The sequence below is a fragment of the Epinephelus fuscoguttatus genome, linkage group LG9 (genome assembly GCF_011397635.1).
Source record: "Epinephelus fuscoguttatus linkage group LG9, E.fuscoguttatus.final_Chr_v1".
Classification (NCBI taxonomy): Eukaryota; Metazoa; Chordata; class Actinopteri; order Perciformes; family Serranidae; genus Epinephelus; species Epinephelus fuscoguttatus.
Window position 1 is genome coordinate 15,082,863 of NC_064760.1, and position 21,029 is coordinate 15,103,891.

The window sequence follows — 21,029 nt, forward strand, 5'->3', positions numbered from 1 at the left end:
AGTACATGGAGTACGGAAGATTTGTATGCCTGAAATCTGAAATCTTTTCCGGAGCGGGGGGCTTGGTGTTGCGGTCACAAAATGAAGAAATAGAAATGTATGTGTTGCAAAGGAACGTGTTTATTATCAAAACGAACAAAAAGATTATAGCTTTAGTAGTTACTTTTCAGATTAAACTTTTATAGCATAATGAGTTTATAAATAAAGATTAAACTTTCAGTGGTTACCAGACTTTTTGACTTATAGCTCCTACATCTCTTTTTTGTCTTGGTGCTATTTATTTTTAGAAGCTAAATCATTTAGGCTGTTTGCAAAATTGTATCGCACTTGATCTGAATTAAACAGGCAGTTACGTCGAAATTTTGCCTCTGGGCAAGCACGTCATCATTGAAATGGATCATATAATGTTGTGGTGGTGACTTTAAAACTTCAGCATAGAGGATTTTTATTGCAACTTTCGTTTCTGTTTGGTTTCTGTGAAAAATACATGCCAGGCAGTCACTAAAATCTGAGCAGACGTCCGCTTTGAGTACGCGTGGACCTCCGCAGAGTCCGTTCCGCGTACGTTCCGCCCGAGTATGTTCGGGCCTTGACAGACACACATCACATGTGTGGGGATATTTCACTTTCCTCCGCCGTGTCAATGTGATGATGTCATCAAATGACTTGTCGACTCGACTTCGACTTTATTGACAGATAAGTCGACCTGAAAAAAATCAAAGTCATTAATGCCCTAGTAGGTTGTGTTTACTCGCACACTGTGTGCCTAAATCATTTTCCCGTTTGCACATATATATATTTTTAGGGGCAAATGCGAGTGAAATGCTGGCACTGCAGAGCACTTCAGCCCGCGCCCGCTGTGCCGGAGAACTTTAACCCCTGCTAATGTCAGCTGGGATAGGCTCCAGCCCCCCGCGACCCCCAAGAGGATAAGCGCTTATGAAAATGGATGGATGCAGTATCCTTGAGGTTATTCTGGAGAATATTGAGGACAGTATTTATCATTGTTTTGTATCGTTGCAATATTAATAAACATACATTTGCATGTAGTCAGCATTGATGTGCCCTCCCATGTTGTTAAGAGTATCAAAAGGTTGACAAATATCCCTTTAAGGTACATTTAGAACAGATAAAAAATAAAAAGTGGTTGCGATTAAATCGCAATTAATTCCAAGTTAACTATGGACAATCGTGTGATTAATCGTGATTAAATAATTTAATTGATAATACTGGGCTGCTCCAACTTCTCTCTCACTTTTCCCTTATCACTTCAACAAGCCCTCATGTTTGGTATGGTTGTAGCAAAACGGGTTATTCTGAGAGAGTGGAAATCAGTTTCCTCTCCTTGTTTCAAAAAATGGTTAAATGATATGGTTTCTTGTATATATTTGGAAGAAATTGGATATACTCTGTCAGACACTCATCACAAGTTCCTTGATGTTTGGGGTCCCTTTATTGAGTATATTCGAAGGGATAGGCAGCACCCTCAGAACTATACTGGACTGTATTACTTTGTATTGTATTGACTTTACCGTGCTTTGAACAGTCAAGCTACTAGTCTCCTTGACCTCACTTGGTCTCGGTTTTGTGGACTCTGTCTCGGACTGTATAATCCACTTCAGGACTCTTGAATCAGTATGTAAACAGACATGCATATTTGTATTTTTGTATACATTTCTGTGGGCTAGCAGCTTGTTTTGTTTTGTTTGTTTTGTTTATTTTCATCTGTGTGTTTTGTATGTGGTTTAAACTTGAAAAACTATAAATAAAGTATTAAAAAAAATGAGAAGAATAATAATAATTTAATTGATTGTATATATGTAGTGAAGACTTTAATAAAAGGTATCAAGTGTATTTTCTGGTGAAATAAAAGTTATCACTATACTGACATGTATGATTCCAGTGAATAATTTCCAGTGAGAAAAATGCTGTCATCACTTGGAGACTATTTTTACAGAGGACTGGTGGAGAGCTGTTATATGATGAAATAATTATCACCTAAAGTGAAATATCAGTAAAACATATGCGCTTTTGGTGGACTACCAGAGGCACAGGACTGAACACAAAGTTGTAGCTGTGACAGTAGACCAGTGTCTCTCAAATGGTGTGCCACGGCTGTGATGCTAATCCAGGTGTGCCGTGGGATTTCGTGATAACCACACATTAGCCTATTATTGCAATATTCAACTGGTTAGTAGGAATTGATTGGTTCCCTTTAACTATCTCAGCTTTCTAAAGGTGTACAAACACTGTGTATGCCATTACATACACATGAACCTGATTTATTTGAATTCACACACACATTGATCTTTCATTGTAGGTGTCCTTTTATTCTCCCATGTTAATGTTTTGCTTTATATTACTATTAAATATGTAGCACTTTGTAAAGTTCGCTATGATTTAAGCCCTGATTATCTTTCTCACATTTTGTAGTGATAAACTGAGATGTCACTGCCAAAGGTAGTTTACAGGTATATGTGAGAAATTAATGATATATCAGCTGTGTGTAATGGTCTCACACAATGACAGCTGCTCAGGTACTGTTGGAGAATTTTGCCTAATTGGCACAACAGGTAAAATTGCAGTTTGCCATTTGTTTTTCTCCATTGACAGGTGGAGTAGGCAGAAGTATTGATATGAAAACAGATGATTAAAAGCATTTCTACATTTATTTATAGCTAAAAGTACGAGTGGAGATGAGTTGTGTGCACATGCATCCAATTCCACAAAGACAGATTCACACACGGCTTTTTACTTATGATGTAAAGAACATCTTTGTGCATATAAGAAAATTTTGTCGTGAATCTCCACAGGTTCTTTTGCATGCTGATGATGTCACAGGCCTTACCTGCTTATTAGGGAAAACACAAAGAAAACAAAAATGTAACTCAGTCCCTATGTTGCCTTGTTTCGACCTTTAGTTGTTATGCCCCTGACAAAAAGTTTTGATCAAATACAGATGACTGGCGTAACGGACAAACAGACAGACAAACAAACAAACAAACAAACAAACTGACACAGACTGATCCCAGACCTGCCTCCTGATTTCACGTTGAAAAGAAAACAGTTTAATTCCAAAAATAAGATGGCTATGTTACAGAATGACAAATGACTCATCCAAAATGGCAGATAACATAGAATTAAATCAAATTACGGCACTTTTCCGTGCTGACAAAGTCATGACACTTTTGCAGAAGGCACTCTTTATTCAGTCTGTCATATTATTGTATCTGTCCACACCAGTGATACTTTAATAACAATAATCGGCTATATTTATATAGCACTTATCTAAAAGCAGAATTGACAAAGTGCTTCACAGTCTGTTGGTGCAGCTGTCTGGACCACTCTGATTAAATCATAGAGGACAAAATGCAGGGACTCTTAAATCAAGGGAGAACTGTGACATTTTGGGAAATACTCGTTTGTTTTCTTATCAACTAATCAATATCAATATCATCTCTGACCGTTTAGTATAGATACGGTAAGTCCAATATTTGTTTAATCTGGCCAGGCTTTCAACAACTAAAAAGCTGCACATTGGCTAACGAACATATATAAAAACAGAGGAGACATATTGCACAGCTTGCAGCTTATTGAAAGTCCTGTCAGTGCTGCTGGGTATAAAAGCCCTGCACAGCCATGGTACACCCACACAGATGTTAATTATTGTGCCTGATTAGAGGTTTTCTCAGGACTGTGTGGGCGTGTACAGACTTTGCTTGATTGGTGCCTCCCTCGCTGTAATGTAAGCTTTCTAGTACCTGCCACAGTGGGACGAAATGGAGCCAGGTGACTTGACATAATTCCAGCACAACTCTTCTGTGCAGAGGTCTGACCAGCCAGAACAAAGCCCCGTTGCCACCAAACACTTTGGGTATGGTACATTTGGAACCAAAAGTAACACTTTAGACATGGTACCTAGATCCTTGCATCCTTTCATGTGGGCGGGGTTGTTGTCACTCACTGCTCCGTCTAACACTCACTATATTTCTTTCCATACCGGTAACACAGATAGCAATCTGCACCTTTTCTTTCGTCCACATAACGGGGTTGCACACAGACATCTTCAGAACAAAATAAGTCTCTCTCCATGGGATATTTAAAAATAGCGGGGTTGTGTATTTTGTCCTTCAATGGCAAGCTCTAAGGTTTTGTGGTGCCGTAGCCCACAGGAACAACGATCCGCCATTTTTTTTTTTTTCCTCCAAGTGAGGATTAGAATATATGCTGTTCACATAACCTGGCTGAAATTAATAGATATATATATAAACGCTTGAAGATTCACTCACTATTAAAAGTTTATGTCATATAAAAACTAAAGTGATGGTCAAAGTTGTTAAAGTGAAATTTAAGGTGTGTTGATGGATTCACGTCATCACCTCATGCATTGAGTGACATTACAAGTTAACGTTCCACCTTAAAAGTCGTCGGCTGTCAGCCCAGTGAATTAAGTTATTTTTTACTCCGACTACAGCTGCTGTGAGAGGCAGCAAAACATAATTTCATTTTATAGCTACAGTTTACCAATAAAACTCTCCACAGTATGAACAGTGGTTACATGAGCCTCAAAACCAGCCACAACAAAATGGGGACAGTGCGGAACGGTTCCTTTGGTACCATCCACAACTTTTCAGTGGAAACGGAAAAAAAGTGTACCGAACTGAACTGTAGAGTACCGAACTGCTAAGTGGAAACAGGGCTTCAGAGAAAACACCTCCGTGCATTTTTCAGGGCCTTTAAACTGTTTGATAACAGGGATGAAACAACTTGCTTTTCGGCTGATGTCTTTTTTTTTTTTTTTTTATGTCAATCTGAAGGGTTAGGATTGGGGTCTGATGGTTCACTGGTGACATGATTTTTGCTGAGCTGCGAGTAACCAGGCAGAGTCCAGCTGCCCTTTACACTCACTATACAAGGGCCCCGCCTCCCCTTTGTGTCAAAGCAGGTGTCAGTGTTTACAACAGTGACAGAATGAAGCAGATCTTTCTGGTGACAAAGAGAACAAAAAAGAAAAACTTGCGAGAACAGTAATCAGGTAAACTTGTGTCCTCTCCTCTCCAAGTTTAATGTCGGAGAAAAACAGTAACATTAAGATGATGTGCTCGCTCAGTAGTGCATCTCTTACTCTGTCTGTGTTTGCCAGTCTCTTCATGTCTGACAAAAGTGAGAGTGAAATGAACTATTTATTGAGTTTAATAAACGCTAACGGCAACAGTGTTTATAAACTGCAGCTTGGAAAAGATAACTCTGTTGCACACTAACCATAGTCATATGCCCATGCACAAATTAAACTCATGCTTTCTAGCAGCAGCAGCAACATCTGAGGGAGCCAGTCCAGACAATATATGAATGTGAAGGCATTCCTTACAGTCGGACATTAGTGACGCGCATCACTAAATACAGATATATCTGCAATAAGCCAGTATTGGCTGATCTGTCTCCTCGGAGGACTATTGTCGATTGAAGGTATTTACGGCCCCATTTGGTTCCTAGAAACCAAGACCCAACCATGTGTCTGAGTCGGGCCTTGTCGAAATTATATTTAGTCTAAGTGGGTCAGGAACAATTCTGCTGTATTGCCATGGATCTGTGGTCTTTGTGTGAATGTGCAGCGTCACACTCATCAGAGGATGTATTCCTGCTCTTTTCAACAGTGGCTGTTGAATAGAATTGGTGAAGCATCACACTATTGCCAGTGTTGGTCTCCTCTTTCTGCTTTCGTCCGTTCAGGTCGCCCACACTTTGGGTCTGGGCTATTCAGTTTGTCACTTAGGGTGTTTTCAAATTAGGTACGATTGATTCATACCTTCCCCAAGAACGGTTGCCCTCCCCCACCACTGTTTAGTTTCCGATTATACTTGCGTCATTATCTGAGTGACATTTTTGTTGAGCTTTAGTGTAGAAAAGGGTGCCCGCCGGAGCTCTGACTGCAAGTTGAAGGTGGCAGCGAAGCCAGATCTAGGTCTGTCCTCAGTGGGCTGCACTGCCGTCTTACATAGAGGCATCATTATTAAATTGAGAGCATTTAATAACTGGTCAAAAACTCCAGTCCACTCTATAGCAGTCCATCTCAGTGTTTTGCTTTAGCTGATGTTGATAAACCATATTCAAGACCACCTTCCAAAGTGGACTCTGGCACATATTTGCATATGGTAAATAGGTACGGTGCACAGTGTTCAAACTAGGCTCAGGCCCAGGCCCAGGTCTCTGATGTTGATTCTCTTTCGGATCAGGTTTTTTAAGCACTTCAGGTTCAGATCATAGACTGTATATAAAGATGCACAATGCGTCCCTCACTGTACAAAAATGAAGCAAAAATATCTTGGATACGGCCACTGCCATCTTGTGCTGGTGACATCATTTGGAGCCAGAGTCTGCACAATAGCGATCTCTGCCAGTATAGACTTCCCGCCTATATACTGTACCCATCCAACCAATCATAAGCAGTGCCATTGATATTGAGCTGTGATTCATTCCATCAACTTTTGCTGTGACAGTATTTAAAAAATTTCAATTCAAGTGACTTTCAGCAGATGTGTCATAGTAAAGCTGCTGGATTTTGGACACAATTGTCCCCCCTGTCCTATACCACCAAAACTGGTCTGTAGTCCATTTTGGCAAGAGACTTCATTTGTCGGTCACTGGTAGACTTACTCAGTTTGCATCTCAACACCTGGTTGGGTGTGGCTTGACAAGTCTGGCTGCTAGCATTAGCATCAGAGGCTGTGCTAGCTCGGACCTCCGGGTTCACTGCTAAAGGCTGTGCATTGAGGTGATATGTCAGGCTTGAAGTACTCTGATGGCACAAAAATTCCTTACTGCAGAAACTGCAGAGGACCGTGCTCTATCAACAGCTCCATCTGGGTGTTTTTTAAATGGAAACGTTCCATTTACAGGGTCAAGCAGCTTCATCTCATGTGACAAAGCCACTGTGGCCTTCACGCATTGGGTCAAAGGGCACCACGGAACGTGATTAATGAGCATCAGTTTTTTTAACGTGTTATTCTTTCTGTGATTAATTAATCAAAATGAACGTGTTATTTTGACAGCCCTAGTTATCAGAAAAATGATCAGTAGAACATACATCGACGTGATAAGTACTACCTAAAATGCCAGCAACCATCTTTAGGGAAAATTTATTTGAAGTGTACCTTGATTTTTTTGTTTTGTCCATGTCCTATTCGCTAACATAGAAGGGTCTGGGTTTATGATCTGTCCTGCAGATGTCACTTTGGGGGAGCTGTCATGTTGTTTATCTGTATATCCAGTCTGTGGTTAGATGGGTGCATGAGGACTTGTATCTCTGGTGTAATGATGGCTAGCTCACTAGCTAACAAGAGACAACATGTCGACAAGATAATTCTGGAGCTGTACTTTTCCCCTTGTAACTTGTTTGGCTTCAAGTCTGCAAGCAAAGCTGAGCTAAACTCGTCCTGGAACATCTCCCTGCACTGAGCGCCCAGACATGAGGCTGATAGTCATCTTCTCACCTAAATCCAAATATGACAGCAAATAGGCCTATTTTTGCCAAATGTTTGTACATCGTGAACAACCTTCACATAAATTACACACACTGTTCGGCTGGAAAGTGACAGAGACCTGGTGACCTTCCTCTAGTTTAAACACAGAGCAGGATTCTTTCAGTCATGATGGGGAGTCGATGGTCAGTCCATCAGGATTAGTTCTAAGACCATGAAACACAACGTGGGACTCAGTGTGTGGATCTTTTATATCCTGCATCAAGTTATGCTCTCTGTCTTGTGTGTGTTTCTTGTGTTCATGTGTGTGTGTGTGTGTGCGCGTGTGTGTGTGTGTGTGTGTGTGTGTGTGTGTGTGTGTGTGTGTGTGTGTGTGTATTGGAGGCTCTGGGGCATGCATTTGCGTGTGCGGAGTCTGTTCAGAGTGGCTCAAAAGGTTCAGGAGGTTCAGAGCTAACAGACTGGAAATATGACCGTGCACCTCCCGCAGAAGTCTGCTGGACCTATGGATTATAGATGGAGCTGGGCAGAGGTCAGGTTTACTGCTCGGAGGCCTCCTTTCAGCTGCCTGTTTAAGTGCAGGCAGAGCAGGCATTGTGGACGCACAGTCATAACTCAGACTGCACTTAGCAGTCGACTTTGATTGACCTGAGATTTCCGCTTCATAAATGGTTAAAGGGAAAGAGACAGAGATGGTAGGAGGGGAGTAAAAAGAAAAAGAAGCGGTAGGAGTACTTCAAACAGAATGATTTCATCCTGTCTGACAAAGTGTCCGTGCGTCTGTCTGCAGATGGATAATACTGCACTCCTCTGAGACAGAAGTACCTCGCTGATTTCCTTATGAGCATGGAGATTATATAATGGGTATTGTCCTGAACGGAGATGCGTATCATCTAAAAATGCTCTCACAAAATGAGTGATAGCACAAAAGATGATGCTTCTGTTTCAACTGAAGGTGTTTAAAGAAGAGCTTAATTCATGTCCTTAATATAAGTGATCTGAATGTGAGGATTAAACTTGAAGTACTGTAGTGCCATTTTGTTAATTCCTTGAATTGATTGTACTCTGTGTGCAGCACAACCCAGTTTATTGCATGTGCTGTTTGAGGTTTTCAGTGCGACTGAGTGAAGGCCAAAGCTGTGAAAGCTCTCAGCTCTCTCAAAACCTGCATGAGTAGCGTGTGCTCTAATGTGGCTGTGGGTTACAGCGGCTGACTCAGCTGTAATGAGACATTAATGAAGATGTTGGGTAATTTGGGCTGGCGAGGGAGAGGGAGAGAGGGAGGAAGGGAGGTGGAAAAGGGAAGGAGAGAGCAGGAAGGAGGAGGCAAAGGTAGGGAAGCACCAGCTGCTTTTCCAGATGATCCATGAGGGGAGCCACAGCTGTCCTCTTCACCCGACCCTCCTCCCTCTCCATCTCTTTCTCCTCCCTTCAGTCCTCTCTACGCCACCTTTCAGAAACTGCTTCAGCAAAACGACTTTAATGAAGATATATTACCACGACTTAGGCCTTATCCACTGTTTGCCGCACAGATCGAATGCCTCCACACACCTCTCCCTCTCAACGCGTGGGCAAGAGTGTTTCCCTCCATCTCCATCACGGGCAGCTCCCCACTCTGACGGTAATGTTTATGATGCTCTTGAAAGGAGAGCTGGCGGAGGCTGTTGTGAGTGTGAGAGCGGTAAATACCACAAATGAAATAGTGAAATAGTAAAGGGCGGCAACTTCCTCACCTATTTACCTTAAATATAGTCAATCATATACACGTATGTGACTGAAAAGCAGGTGACAAGTACCACAAAAAGGCAAAAATAAACTCAATGAAGTAGAGAGAAATGACTACTCACAGATGGAGGGTGAAACAGTGAAACTTATACTCATGTTTTAAATGGATAGCAGAATTGCTAAGACTGAATGTAATGCTCTCAACGCAGACCACTTAAAAATGAAGTGCTATTCGAGGTTGTAACGACATTGGAAAATAATCAACAGATGGGCACACGCGTCAATGCTTCATTAATCTTAAACCTCTCAGCTCTAAAATATTTATCCAGTGTTCTGAAAGTAATGTTAATGAAGTGTTATAAGTCTGTGTGTTGACTGAGCCCAATTTATTTGAATAAGATGGTGTGTGTGCGCTCTTAAGGACATATCAATGACACAGCTCTCCAATTGGTTGCATTTGTTTATAATGGAAAAGATGTCGCACCAGGGAGGCAGCTTCTACACTGAATCCACGAGTTAAAATCTCTTTGAGTAGCGTTCTCTCGTAACCTTTCCCCTCATTATCTGCAACATGGAGGCAGAATCTGTCTAACTCTGAAAGGAATCTGCGAACATGAATCATACAGGACTATAATTTCAGCTGGAAATATTTGCAGAGAGGTTTGAGAGTTGGTTATTTGGCAATTTCGCATGTAACGTATCATCGTTATATGAAGTTAGAGCTTTTGACCCAAACAGGAAGTTGTCTCAAGTCAACCTTTTGGACAGAGCCTCTGTTCTGTACATGTTTGTCTGTGTGCATCAATGACTGTCTAATAAAGATGGACGACATCACAGCCCCCCAAAAGTGAAGCCAAACCATACTGATCGCCTTCCCATGGTTACAAAACCCGCCCTCGCCATGTTAGTGGATGGAACAAGGGCCAAAATTAAAAAGTCAAAATACACATCAAATAAATTCTTACCAAAAATGGTATGTTGTGCGCCAGTCAGTCGGGGTGCTTGCGATTGGGTAAGACAAGTCTATGGGTGGGACCTCGATACTGCTGCTTACACTTCACACACTTCTCTGCCAATATTAACTCATCCCTACTCATCATATTTGCTGCTTGAAGCCCCAGGTGTTACTAAAATGACGCCATCATGGACAGCTACAGGCGACAGAGAAATGATGAAGCTTATGGGTGGATATGTAGTGGATGAAATGTTGCTCCATGAGTGACTCTCCATCTTTCGATCAGAGCCTTGTGAACCGGTCACAGGCAACAGGAAGTCCCCAGTAAATAGAAGCAATCTAGCCTTAGCTAAACTTAACGGCGATTACCCAGACATTCACACAGAGGCACACATAACCAGTAGTGTAACAAATCACTTTTGGCAGGGAGCAATAAGTTAAGTAATATTATTACTTTTGAAAAGAGTAACAAATAATGAGTAATATATTACATTTTTAGAGCAACAAGACCACCACTGTTAGTCACTCACCCACCAGCAAGAAACAGCACTTCAAAATAAAAGCTCTGTGCTAAAAATTCACTGTACAAACTTGACACGTTTGCAAGTCACTCGCAGTCCATTAAAAATGAACCTGTGACCCACCACTTGGGAACCACTGGTCTATGGTGTGCATGTGAGTATTGCTTACATTGTCATGGTGTCATATGTAACTACATCTGCCAGAGTCGGCTCCATGTTTCCATTTTAATTGGATCAATCCCACCGGCCAACACAAACCACCATAACACCTGTGCTGGGACATAGCTTCTATCATCAAATCTTATCAGTTTCAACACTTTACATAATACCAACTACCAAAATCTCAGTCTTGATCTGTTATGCCCAAAAACAATTTAATAAACTGCAGTGAAAGAGTGTTGAGGAGATTCTTCTTCAAATCAGCCTAAAAAAAAAAAGACAGTCTTCCCTTGTCCTCCCCTTGTACATCCACAATCATGATAGAATAAATGAAAAGCCTATCAAGCTAAACACTTTACATACAGCATGTCAGCTAACAGGAATTAAACAAGAATCCCCACTCATGTCCCGTCACTCAATGCCTGTGTACTGTCGGATATTATAAAAGAGGCAGCAGAATTCGGTATTTAACAAAGTTAAATGATGGAGCTGATACAGAAATGTATCAGTGGATTCATTACACGAAGCAGGGGGCGAGCGTCCCCTGTGCTCAGGATGTTAATTTATTAAAGCTTCAATGGCAAAGTAAGTTTTAAAATCCATTAGTGATGCCGCCCGCGAGAGAGCAAGACACAGCCTGCTTCCTCACCACTGTAACATCTTTAACTCACCACTGCTTTCCCTTTCTCTCACACACCAGGTGCCAAATATCACGCAAGCATTATCTCTTCCTGCAAATTTGCTGTCATGTCTGAATGAAGCGGTGAGGAGCATTAATGTAAAAGTCACCTTTTGTCTGACGCCAACAAGCCATTACCTTGAGAGATAGATGAAGCCAGTGTGTCAGGAAAAGGGCCAAATATTAGCATGATGATTAACAACAATATAATGTATGTTTACAGAAAAGCCTTCAGTGTGGGTGTTCTTAAAGCGTCTGACAACCCAGTATAATCCAAGACGAACACGGCTGCAGACACCAAGGCCGACAGTGGACGTGATTCTGTTCACCTGGTGTCCACACAATCGGAAGTTCTCTCACACACACAGATGGTGAGTTGATAAATTTCATGGCTGCAGGTAGACTTAAAAATCAATTTGTTCATTTGTCACATGCAATCATGTAAATACAATCTCAGTGAAATGTCATCCCTGTCAGTACTGTCATGGGGGGTCTGAGGCCGGATCTTCCTTGTTGCCTGAGGGTAGAACCACATCCTGAGCCTCTCAGTGCTGGTCTGGTCTAACTGGTACCCTCTTCCCAACCTCAGCAGGAAGAAGAGGCAGTTATCCGGCTGGTTGGGATCTTTAATAATTCCCTTGGCCTTATTCGTGCAGCACTTGGTGTAAACATCCATCAGGCAGGATAGACTATGTTCAGCTGAATGAACCACTCTTTGCAGGGCCTTGTGGTCCTGTCGTTAGTGGTGTTTTTGCACCAGGCCGTAAGGTTCCCTGTCAGGAAGCTCTCTATGGTGCAGGAGTAGAAATTCCACAGTATTTGAGGGGATACCTGGAATTTCCTCAGGCGTCTAAAGCCCTTTTTACGCAGAGGTTGCGTGAAAGGGCCGCTACAAAGTCCCTTTATTACACCGCCTTTGCTAGTTTTATACAAGGCCAAACAATGGCAGAATCAGCAGCCGTACACACGCCCGTTTTTTGAACCCTCAAATTCACGCACGCATTCAAAAGTGCTCATTTTCCAGGGCGCTACAGCTGTGCCCTGAGATAAACTCAGTTCATCTTTGGAACGCAGCAGGTGCATTACATGTCATGTGACGAGGAACAACCAATCACAGCCGACAGATATCTTTCCCTTCTTCTGTAAGTATCAGTCTGAGAAATATGAGGAGAAGTTGATCATTTTAGTGCAGGGATGCCAGAGCTCCACATCTGTCCCACGCACAATAGGTCTACACACAAAGCACCAGCGCTATATAAACAATAACAATGGCATTACATGGAAATAACAATAACTCACTGTTCAGCCGTTTAATGGTTGATTTAGTCCACTGCTTGGAGGGTAAGGAGTTCCCATACCTCATTGTGTCCTCAGTTTGAAGACATTTTTGGCTGCTGTGCCTCTTCTTTAAGTCAGCTGCTAAGGCTGCTAACTGCTTTTTAAATCTCCCGGCTGTGGGTCACACACATAACTTGTCGTCAAAACGTCATGCCTGTCCCGTCCATGGTCCTGCCCTGCTGGCTGTCTTTCACACAGATGTGATTTGGTGCTGTTTGTACCTCCTTATAAAGACGGCAAAGTAGAATCATGACACGAAATTTCGGCCTTGAACAGCCAGTGTAAAAAGGGTTTTTGTCTCTGCCTTGCTTTTCTCACCACTGAGTCGGTATGCAGCGCCTAGGTCAGCCCTGATGCACAAATGTCTGCATTATCTGAACGGATGACTCAATTTACATCTTGCAAACTCTCACAGATCCTCACAGCTACGTGGAATGAATAATTAGCACTTTAGTCTGGGGTTCAAAGCTCTTTCCTCCAGGGTGAGCTCTGAGGGCTGCTGCTCTTGTCCTGTGGCGACTATTGACTCCTGGTACATGACATACTGTGTAAAGTTATTACAGTATAGTAATGAGACCTTGTAATGAGGAGTGTTGATCTTTTAGTGAATTCAGAGTCTCTTATTATTCCGATTTAATGATTTTCCTTTTAAATTATTACTTTTAAATATGGTTCAGAATAAATGCAACCCTCCTTGTGACACTTTGCAAATCAATGTAGATGAGTTAAAAGTGTATTTATGAAAGCCATTTGAGAGAGAAACTGCTCACACAAGTATTTTTCTCATGAAATACTATTCCTGACTGACAGAAAATACCAGCTCCACTAAATTAAATGCTGTGCAAACGCCTCATTAGAGGGAATTCAGCGCTTTTTTAATGTGGTGTACCAATCAACACCCGCTTCACTTGTATGTATTGCCTGCTGTTAGTCTGAAACTGCCTTTAAAACACAGATCACTTTGGAGATGAGGCTGATAATTTTTTTAATAGCAGACACAACACTGCAGCATGTTATTAAACTGGGGAACTGTATTCTTATTTCAATAAAGTGAGCTGTTTATGCTCTCCTCTTCTTGGAGATACAGTCTATAGAGAAGAACATAAACCACCAACTTGTGTACTGAACTTTATGGTATTTGTACAAATAACTTCTTTATTGTTGATTGAGTTTTTATTATTACACTTTAACTGTGTATTTGTGTTTTCAGGGCACAGCTGTATCCACTGAGTCACACTTTACAAGAAAAGGAGAGTGCTCATGCCTCAGATGGGGGCGTGAACTGTAGTTTAAGGAAACCAGGCCTTAGAGGGATTACAGGGATGCTAACGTGTTTATATATCTTGACTTAAAGTGAGCTAGGTTATAAAGAAGGGATCAGCATGCAGAAACATTATCTTCTCCTAAACCCGTCTGTTGTAAACTTGGCACGTTTGACATCCTGGCACATACACACACACATGCTGGCACCTTTTCAGCTGCTGACCCAGTGTGGTCTGACCAAAGCTGGCAGTAGTTGGACATCTTAACTCTCATTTCTATGCACACAGGCTGACGTCTCTTTTATTGGAGCGGTCTGACATGTTGGGAAGTATCAATATTTTCTTTCTTGCATTAGGTTAGATTGGAAGATCGATACCACTCTCCTATCTGTCTGAAAAATATGAAGCTCCAGCCAGCAGCTGGTTAGCTTAGCTTAACATTAAGACTGGAAACAGAAGGAAACAACTAGCCTGGCTCTGAGCAAGATAACAAAATCTCCCTGCAAGTGCCTCCAATGCTAGCCACGCAACATGTTTTTATTCCTTTGTTCAATCTAATGAAAAACCAAAGAGTAAAAAGACAATTTGTGGTTTTATGTGCAAGATTATTTCTTTGGTTAGATGAATAAGTCTTGTCAGTGTCTAACCAGCCACTGAAGCTGGAGCTTCATTTGTACAGACATGGGAGTAGTGTCGACCTTCTCGTCACACGCTGGGCAAGAAATCAAATAATTTCCAACTAGAATTACCTCCTTGCAGCTGTTTCCCTCTGCCAACCAGTCAAGTTGCAATTAACATCCATGTCTGTCTGGAGACATTTGCTGCCATGACAGCAGACAATGCCTCTAAATTCTAAAACTCTAATGCTTGACACACATCTTCAACCCAGCAGCATGAAGATCTATACAATCATCACAGTGTCAACCAAGATTAGTGTCACCAATTCAGTATCCGACCAAATGTCTTCCAATCTGTTCCTGAGTTATAGTGTTGAATAACGGCAAAAAAAAATTCTTGCAGAACATATATGATGTCACAGTGAAGTTGACCTTTGACCTTATATACTATCCCCGCCTTTGACAAGATTTCCCGTCATTTATGACAAAACGCTTCCCTACCGTTGACAAGATATTCCGGCAATCTATGTTCTCACTGTTATAAGATAGGGGGTGCTGTTACACATCTTGTGAAATAAAACAGCACTGCCGTGTCCAAAAACAAAAGAAGAAGAAGAAGATCTGCTGGAATCCGGAAGAAGATGTTGCAGCTTGTAAACCGCATGAAAATGCTGGCACCGACTGAAAAGTTTACGGTTGCGCAAGCGTGTTGATGGACTCAGACTCCAATAATTCCTGTTTTGATCAACATTCTGAATCTGATTTGGACGAAGAAGCAAACGAGTTTGGTGGGACGAAACAGGATCTCCATGACGGTGGCAGCAACACATGGACAAGACGATGACAGAGGAGTGGGAGACAACAGTACTGACACTGAACATGGCAACCTGTTACGCTATCAAAGAGAATATTATTTTTATAATTATTATTATTATTATTTTCATTTATACAGTTCAAACTGACAAAAGGAAATGAGAAAAAAATGTAAATGTGAAATGCATTTTGTTTTAGAAAATGGCATTTCTTTTATTTTTATGAAAATGCACACATTCAATGTTGACAATAAAAGGGTTAATAATAATAAGAATAATAAGAATGAATAAAATGTTTCTTTGTGTTTAAAAATAGAGGGCCTCCTCTTTAGTTTCATGTATATACTGTTCACATATTCATTGAACAAATTATTCTGTAGGTCTTGACAGATGAGTGAATGTGTTCACAAATGCTGGCAGTGATTGGCTACTTAAAAATAATACTCTGGCGGTGAAAGTGTTAAGATATAAAATTTCATCAACCCCAGTACATTGCTGAACATACTGTATGTGCCCCTACTCCAACTCCCGACCTCTTTGAGCTTCAGAACAATGTCTTTCAATTTTCATACGATTGAGGCTGGTTGGTATGTTTTTTTTTCTCATAATAAGTGTATAAATTCTTGAGTTATGGTCAAACCATGTTTTGTGATGTCACAGTGACCTTTAACCAACAAATACGAATCAATCCATCCTTGTGTCCCAGTGGACGTTGTGCCAAATCCAAGGCACTCCTGATACTGTATTCACAAGAATGAGATGGACGGAAGTTTTTACAGACAGATGGATGGAGAACCCAAAAACACAATACCTCCGGTCATGGCTGTTGCCAGAGCGGAGGCATAAATATGCAACACAATCCTTCACCTACACTAAAACTTCCTTGCTCAGCCAAACAGGATGAACCGAGTCAACCCCATGGGGGCTGGGTAAGGATTACTAACTCCTCCGAGAGCTTGATCAGCAAGGGAACTCCTTAAAGGTGTTACCACAAATACTGTAAACATCCTGAGCTCCAGCTGGACTTTGTACAGTCAGACAAGGATGACTTACCGCCCCCACGGGCCCCACACAGGTATAAAAACACACACGTCGTCATCCTCCGGACACATTTGGCATTTTAAAACCTTTACTTAAGCAGGAAAATGAGCTAACAGCACATCCTTAATTATTACTGCCTGGGGGAGTAGATGCAGAGGAGGGGAAGCTCCAGACATTCAAACACTGACGCATGGGGAGCTGCCCAGTGTGATGAGTACAACTGCTCCGGTGCTAATGCTCACTGACTTGCTCAAGGGCACTTTGAGGGCAGCGGAGGGGGAGGAAACATTGTTACTCATATGTCCTCCTACACACATTCTTCCCAGCCTGTCTGTGATTCAGGGCAGCAACCAAAAAAGGTAACTTTTAGGCGGCTGTTTCTCCCACCTCTGTATGCAGCTATACCTTACTTACAGTTTATCTCCTAACCACAAAAAGTGTCAACACAAATCTAACAAATTCATTTTTTATGAGCTGTGGGACAGAAATTCCCCCATCAATATATTCACTGTGACCTGTTTCTGTGGTACCTGGCAAGAGCTGTTGTCCAGTCATGCTTATCGGAGGCATCCCCAGGTTGCTCATGGCTGTTGCCCAGGCGCTGGGGTCTGACATGGGCATCGTCATGGAGTTAGAAGCCATGGTGAGGTTATGGTTTGCATCTGGAGAGAAACACACACAAGAGGAACGAGAGAGTGAGATTTAAAATTCCCTTTTCAGATGATTCAAAAAAAAGAAAAGAAAAAGAAAGATGTGCATTGATTTAGACGGGTTGAGGGAAAATCCAGGGTCAAAACGAGGATTACATTTAAGGTGTCAGATCTTTGGCTTTCTTTTATGACAAAATCTTATACCTTATTGACATGAGTGCTTTGTGATCTCCCCCCTTATTTCAATTCTGTCACAGGAGAGAGGAGACGAGAGGCCACAGTGACCCGGCTTTCAGTCTGACTCTATATTGACTTTTACAACACTGTCATGTACAATATATTCCTCTTCATGAAGTTGTTTGAAACTACCGCACAGAGGTTCAACAGCCTGGCCTCTTGGCGCTTCCTGTTTCAGCGACCTATGACCTCTGTTCAAAATGTTCCAGCTCAATGAAAATGCTTTTGCACACATGTACAGACACAAAGACGAGCACACAGACACCCTGTGCTGTTCCATATTCAGTTTATGAAGTGTTCAGAACAGCATCCAGCTACTGCAACTGAAAAACAGAGCAAGTAATTACCTAAAAGTGAAATTTTGGACTAAATTAAAGTTAAAGTAAAAACTCTTAACTTTTACTCCTACTCATATACTTAAGAATACAACCTGTAACTTAGAAACACTGTTAAATTTGAGCTGGTTAAGAGTAGATCCTAAATATTGTCTGATGTGACATGTCTTGGAGTTAAAATATACTTGGCCGTGGTGAATAAACACGTTAGCTGATGCAATATGTATAACTCCAAACAGGTAGTTTTGAGTATTTGCATTCAATTTGAACATTTGATTGGATGTCACACCACTTTTTCCTCTTCTTTTTTGCATTTACCAGGGGTGCCAAAAATATGAATAAAGGTGGCACTAGTTCCAGCTCCTCCTGGGGGACCCCAAGGCATTTCCAGGCTAGACGAGATATGTAATCCCTCCAGTGTGCTCTGGGTCTACCCCGGGGCTTCCTACCAATTGGACGTGCCCGAAACACCTCTAACAGGAGGCACCCAGGAGGCATCCTGATCAGCTGCCCGAACCACCTCAACTGACACAAAGGAGCAGCAGCTCTACTCTGAGCTCCCTCCGGAAGTCTGAACTCCTTACCCTATCTCTAAGGCTGAGCCCAGCCACCCTACGACTTCGGATGTAGATGGACCAGTAAATTGAAAGCTTTACCTTCCAGCTTATTTTAAATGAAATATTTGATATTCAGGGCGGCAAAGCTGGTCAGAACCAACAGCCCCACTTGAGACGCTACCGCCATAACTTGACTTGGCAAACCCAGCCAAGAAACCAAGGAGGCCAAGACAGGAGATGACCCATCTGCAGAGAAAACATCCCAGCTGAGTAAGTACCAACCTACCCACTGGCACCTACCATCTTTTACCATCGTCTGTGTTTGTCAACAAGATGAAACATCAAACATCTGAGCAATTAAGTTTTGACTTGACAATCGTCACAAGCTTGCAACATGCATTTGACCAGATTACAATCGATTGTTTGCAGAAGCTATGCAGACTTGGTTTTTTTCCCATTATTTTTAAGTGACAGCTACAGAACGTTTTGGGCAAACAGCAAATGTTTTCCTAAGGTTTTTTTTTAAAATAAATAATGTTTAAAGAAAAAATGAAATCTGTTAATGCACTCTCAAAAAATAACCCACTTAATCAACTTAAAAAAGTATGGTACTACTTGAATGCATTTTTTAAGTAAGTTCCAATTCTTGCATTATTGAGTCAGTCCTATGAGTCTTTTATAATCTGATCAATTAGTTTAGCATAAGCAACATGATTTTCTTAGAGCTCAAAAAGTTTGATTAAGTTGAACCAACCTAATATGTATCCAAAAGTTGTGCTAACATTTAGTGGCCAAATTATTTTACTCAAGATATTCCAACTTATCTATTTGAATTCCAACCTACTCAAAAATGTCAAAAATATTTTTGATTTTGTCCAGCTTCTTAAAATAAATTGTCAACTGACTAAAACATGTTTATGTGACAAACTTAATTTTTCATGCTGAAAAACTTATTTTAAGGGTTATCCAACGCTGCTGCTCACAATTTTATATTCTTGGCAATTTAATTTTTTTAATCATTCAGATTTGGCTAGGTTATTAATAACATATCTTTCTTTGGTGTGACAAACTCCAACTTCAACTTTGATAACACAAAAATGCTGCTCACTTGTCAGACACTTCACTCCAGATTGATAAATGTGTTTCATTCCTCACAGTCAACATTATCCATTCCTGAGTTGAACCTTCACAGCAGTGCAAATCTTAGAAATTTAATAAATACAAGACCTGACCAAAGTTCAACCTGATGCACAATACACAAAGGCAGTATACATATAACATCGCCTCAGAGCCAAGTACAAATGCACACATTATTTCTGCGGCATACAAACACTGACAACTCTCAAACCTACCAGTACAAATGCACATACAGTATCATCTGCCACACAAAACCTCAGGCTGGTGGTTCTCTGCCAAGCCCTAAGTCTTGCATAGAAAAGCAAACACATTCAGATCCCCATAGATAAAGACCCTGCAGTAAAGTCAACAGGAACACATCGTACATCCACCGGCGGCTCATTCTCCCGATCTGGAGTTCATTTCACAGCTTTACGTACTCTTACAATTCTTGCTGGTTGAGCTCTTGCTGGCAGACCTGTAAATTACCGAGTGGCGTGCCGCTGCTGGCTGAGCCACCAGCCTGTCCTCCTCTTCCCTGCCACTTAGTTTAACTGTAGTAAAACAAACCAGGACTGAGCAGCACTGGGATTTTACACCTCAAGAAAAGTTTTTCCCCAACGCCTGCTTCACTTGTACTCTCAGTGTGTGTGTATGTGTGCGGTCCCTCGCTTGTTCATGTCTGCGGTTGTTATACCAACTCATTCAGGTAAGCAATTTCAGTCTTGTGCTGACAGAACACAGAGAGGCTTCTTGTGCTGCTTCTCTAAAAATATGCCAGCGAGATGTTTACAAACAGCAAGATGTTTCCACATGAAAGTAAATATGATGCCATTTTGACATTTCAACCATAACCATTTATCTTTTAATTAACGTTTAAGGCTGGTAGCTTTGCGTTTCGTAAAGTGACTTTGACAAAGAGGAAACCATCTGCAATGTGTTCGTCATATGTATTTTACATTGCCTTTCATTCTGCTAATTAATATCCGTCTAAAAATTCCACTAACCCAACAACAGCGTCCCCGCTCAGACCCACGCATTAAAAGTTGCCAGTATGTTGCCATGGCGAGGCCCGATAACACACTCATTGTTGAGGTGTTGCTATGTTAATGTTCCCAACAGGAGCTTCACAGGCCTGTTAACTGCTTACAACCCTATTAGCTGTCCTGCTGCCTGGGTGGCGGCACACTCAGAGAGGGGATAATACAGTGGGAGGAGTGAAGTGGTGAAACATAAAGGTTTACTAGTCATCCATGATTGTTGAAACGCAGGTTTGCAACACAAGGAGTGATAAGAGTCTATATGAAACTAATGCAGGGTATAACGACAGACTGCCTGCTGTCCTGCTGGCAGTGAAATGCTGATTTTGGATTGGAAAAGAGGTCAGATATTGGCCCAGTTGGGAATGTGCCCAGAAATAGCTTCCTGACTACTATTTCTCACCCCGTGACGCTGTTATCTTCCCTCTGCCATCGGCCCACTCTCCACTTTTTTTACACGTCTTTTTTAACAAACGAGATTGCATGCCAGCTCAGAGTTAGTCAGAG

General features: G+C 41.5%; 1 protein-coding gene across 1 annotated transcript in view; it reads right to left on the reverse strand.

Moving 5' to 3' along the window:
• LOC125894528 (ecto-NOX disulfide-thiol exchanger 2-like) overlaps positions 1-21,029 on the reverse strand; it is a 265,263-nt gene that overhangs the window by 98,517 nt on the left and 145,717 nt on the right. Inside the window, exon 3 of the mRNA XM_049585996.1 lies at positions 17,118-17,249. Coding sequence (XP_049441953.1) covers positions 17,118-17,249 — 132 coding nt within the window. The remainder of the gene's footprint in view (positions 1-17,117; positions 17,250-21,029) is intronic.